This window comes from Acanthisitta chloris, unplaced genomic scaffold, assembly GCF_000695815.1.
Source record: "Acanthisitta chloris isolate BGI_N310 unplaced genomic scaffold, ASM69581v1 scaffold16989, whole genome shotgun sequence".
Classification (NCBI taxonomy): Eukaryota; Metazoa; Chordata; class Aves; order Passeriformes; family Acanthisittidae; genus Acanthisitta; species Acanthisitta chloris.
The window spans coordinates 48987-52410 of record NW_008691031.1 but is presented as its reverse complement, the minus strand read 5'-3'; the positions used below and the strand labels follow the sequence as shown (position 1 = coordinate 52410).

The following is a 3424-nucleotide window of genomic DNA, read 5'->3' as shown; positions in this document are numbered from 1 at the left end:
GAGAGGAGCATAAGAAGCTTCTGGCTGACAGTCACAGTGTGGTGATGGACCTCCGCTGGCAAATCCAGCACAGTGAGAAGAACTGGAACCGGGAAAAGGTGGAGCTGCTGGACAGGCTTGATAGAGACCGGCGAGAATGGGAGCGTCAGAAGAAGGAGCTGCTCAGGCGGATAGAGCAGGTAAGGAATCATCAGGTAAGGAGTCATCTTGGGTGAGCAGTGGCTGTCTGAAAGCATAAGGCATTGTACCATTGCTATGCTCAGGCCAAGGTCAAGAGACTGCATTAAGAAGCAGCACAGGAACAATTTTGGTTCCTTGGCTACATCAGTGTTTCTCATGCTGCAAAACAATTTACATACACAAGGGAATAAAAGGAAAATGCTCATAATCCTGAAAAAAACCAATTTATGAGACATCAACTCCAGGTTAAAGGCCATTTCCTGCCTCATTTCAATCACCCTGGACAGGCATGGACACATTTTGCTTGAAAGCTTTTGTGCATCTCTTTGTGCTAAAACACTCAACCGATATGCAGGGTTATTTAAGGCTTGGTGTACAGCTTCCTGCCAAAAGAGCCTGTTCATCTGTGAATTAACCACCAAAGATGCAGCTGCTGCAACTATTCAGTCTCAACTGAATTCTTTTTCTCTAGCAAAGTAGCCCTGATGGATAACCAATAAACAGTTACCAATACTAAATATTCAGAAGAATATTGGTCACATGAATTTTGTGCACACCTCTACTACAATTTGCAAATCTGAGAAGTGTGTAACTATCCCCTTGTTTTTCATGCCTATTCGTACTTTCATCTGCTTAGTACTAGAGACAAATTACACCTAATGAATTTCTTATCTGGCTGAAAGCCACACAAAAAGTAAAGTTTAATGAGGGAGAGTTAATACACTGGTTTTGACTGAACATTGTTCAGCTCTGAGTCATGCATTCCAGGAAAAGTAAGAAAAACAACTCAAAATTGTGGATCCTCAATTAACTGAATACTTTCTGTCCCTAGGACATCAGAAATGGAACCACACCAGACTTGTGCATGCTCTCTAGGGAGCATTATGATTGAGGGAAACACAAAGTAGCTTCACAGGTTAAACTGATGAAAACCCAGTGTAACTTCATGACCAGTTTTTGAAAAGGGTTCATTGTCTGTGTCTCATATTCTCAGGCCTGGGCTGCAACAACAGGTTAAAGAAAAGACACTAGGCTGCAAACATTATGAATGCAGGACTAAACTTTGTTTGGAGCTATGGCTGTTAAACCCACAGAGAAGCACTTAGGAAAATCCCATGCTTTACAGGTATTTGTAAGATCACTGCTAAAAGTGTAGATCTGAGCAGGCGATGATCAACACGAAGGCTTTACAGATCAAGAAAGTGATTTTTAAGCATCCATCTTCAAAGCATCAATAGACTACATTATGGATTTTTAATTTCCCATGTATCTGGGAAGGGTTGTGTATACTTCATGCAACTTGTTGAGCTAGCCCTTATAATGCAACCCAACAGGACATCTCCTAAGATAAAGCCACCAATGCCTATGAGCTAGGAAGGCTTGTAGCAGAGTTCTCCATGCAAATTTCCTGGTTTCCAGGGTTCAGTGGCAGAAGGTGCCATGTTCTCCATGCATTGACTGGGCTGGTTCCTAACTGTTGGGTTTCAGTGGCCAAACTGCCACCTGTGGATTCTTCATGCACAATGGGAATTAAATAACCCTCAGAAAAATTTCCAATATACTAAGGATGTAGACACAAAATTTTCTTTAGAGAGTCACTGGTACCTCTTTGGATGTTTATGCTTCTGTCCTTATGAGTGAATTTTTTAATATTACCTCTTCAGTGAATAGTCAATAGTTTGAGAGACTTAACCTGGTTAAAGACTGCTTTTCTTATTCCCTAGGAATGGGGCACATTGAAAGGAGCCACAGAGAAATCCATGTTAATATTACCTAGCCTTTAATTCCCTTAAAACCTGACATAACCTCTCAGTGTCATCTTGGAAGAGCCTACAAAATAGCTCTTAACTAGTCCTGGAGCTGATTTCTTTTGTTACTATTCTGAAACCTCTAGACTTTAACTATATATTTACTGTGCAAGAGTTGTACACAGAATTAGCAATAAACAGGGGAAATAAAAATATATTGAGCTAATTTCAGAGGACTTGATGATCAGAAATAGCATTTGAAATCTTGGCTACCTGCCTACAAAACTTCATAACTCCATCTTTGCTTATAATCAAGCATTTCCCTGTGTGACAGGAAGCTTCCAAATATTTGCAGGCTATTGGTTGAATATACTCTCAGATTGCAGTCATGCCCTGCTTTATATGGAAACAATTAGTATATCTCTGAAGTCCTTCTCCCCAGGGTTTTTCTGTGTGTATTCCATGTATGGCAGTACACAGAAGATGAAGAGACTAGACTACACCAGTGTGTATGTTTGTAAAACAGTCTAAGAGATAGCAGAAGCGTGTGTGCCCCATTTCATCCTAATGCTTTATGCCTGTCTGCTTTCACACAGCTCCTGAATAATACATGTATGATAAGGGGAAAGCTCACACCAATGTATAAAATATATAAAATACTTTACTCTGAATGGTTATGGGAATACTACTTGCATATAAAAAACATGATGACCTACTTTTTTCAGAGCTCAGAGTTGTTGTTTTTTCTTTTTAAGTACTGTCACTTTGTTTTCCCTTAGAGAATCTCCCTCCCCTATGCTCCTAAAGCTAATTGTGCACAGAGCACACTGACAAATATTTAAACCCACAAGATCACCTGTATGAAAAGTTGCGTGTTTAAAGGTATTAACACATGGGGACTCAACATTGTTAGTCACTCATGAAAAGTTAGGGCAGCGTTTCTCACTTTAAATCTCCTGTCAGCTGTCTGAGATTCAGAGAGTGAGTCAGTGTCTGCACTGTTTTCTCATAAAGGTTTCCAGATCATTATCCTTACAGGATCTCTGAAAATCTGAAGGGCTTGCAATTGAAGCTCTCTATACAGAAAGCATGTAATTACCATTTCTCCTTGCTTTGGATCTTGCCCATATGCTGGGGAATGGACTCCAGCATCTCTTGAGATATACCTTCCAGCCTCTGTCTTTATAGGACACCTAAATTAGCTCCTTTTAATAAAACAGTTTCAGATTTTGTATGTCATCAACAAAACACTGAAGATGCATTCCCCTTTTTGCAGACCTGAATCAAGAAAACAATCACTCTTTTCAGCTCAAGTGCAGATTTAATCATTCAGGACCTAAAATGATTTGATCTAAATTAGGCAATACAATGTCTGTTTATTTTTCAAAACACGTGCAACAAGATTAATATGTTTTGTCGGTTCTCAGTCTCCAGGATCCTAGGGAATGACTTGCATTTTCAGGTTATTGTCACTAATCTTAGCACACTGCTCTAGC

The 3424-nt window shown here is 39.8% G+C and overlaps 1 protein-coding gene across 1 annotated transcript in view; it reads left to right on the top strand.

Annotated features, from left to right (window-relative positions):
* MTCL1 (microtubule crosslinking factor 1) overlaps nucleotides 1–3424 on the top strand; it is a 95746-nt gene that overhangs the window by 76256 nt on the left and 16066 nt on the right. Inside the window, 1 exon segment of the mRNA XM_009082083.1 lies at nucleotides 1–179. This exon segment is cut by the window's left edge and continues 17 nt beyond it. Coding sequence (XP_009080331.1) covers nucleotides 1–179 — 179 coding nt within the window.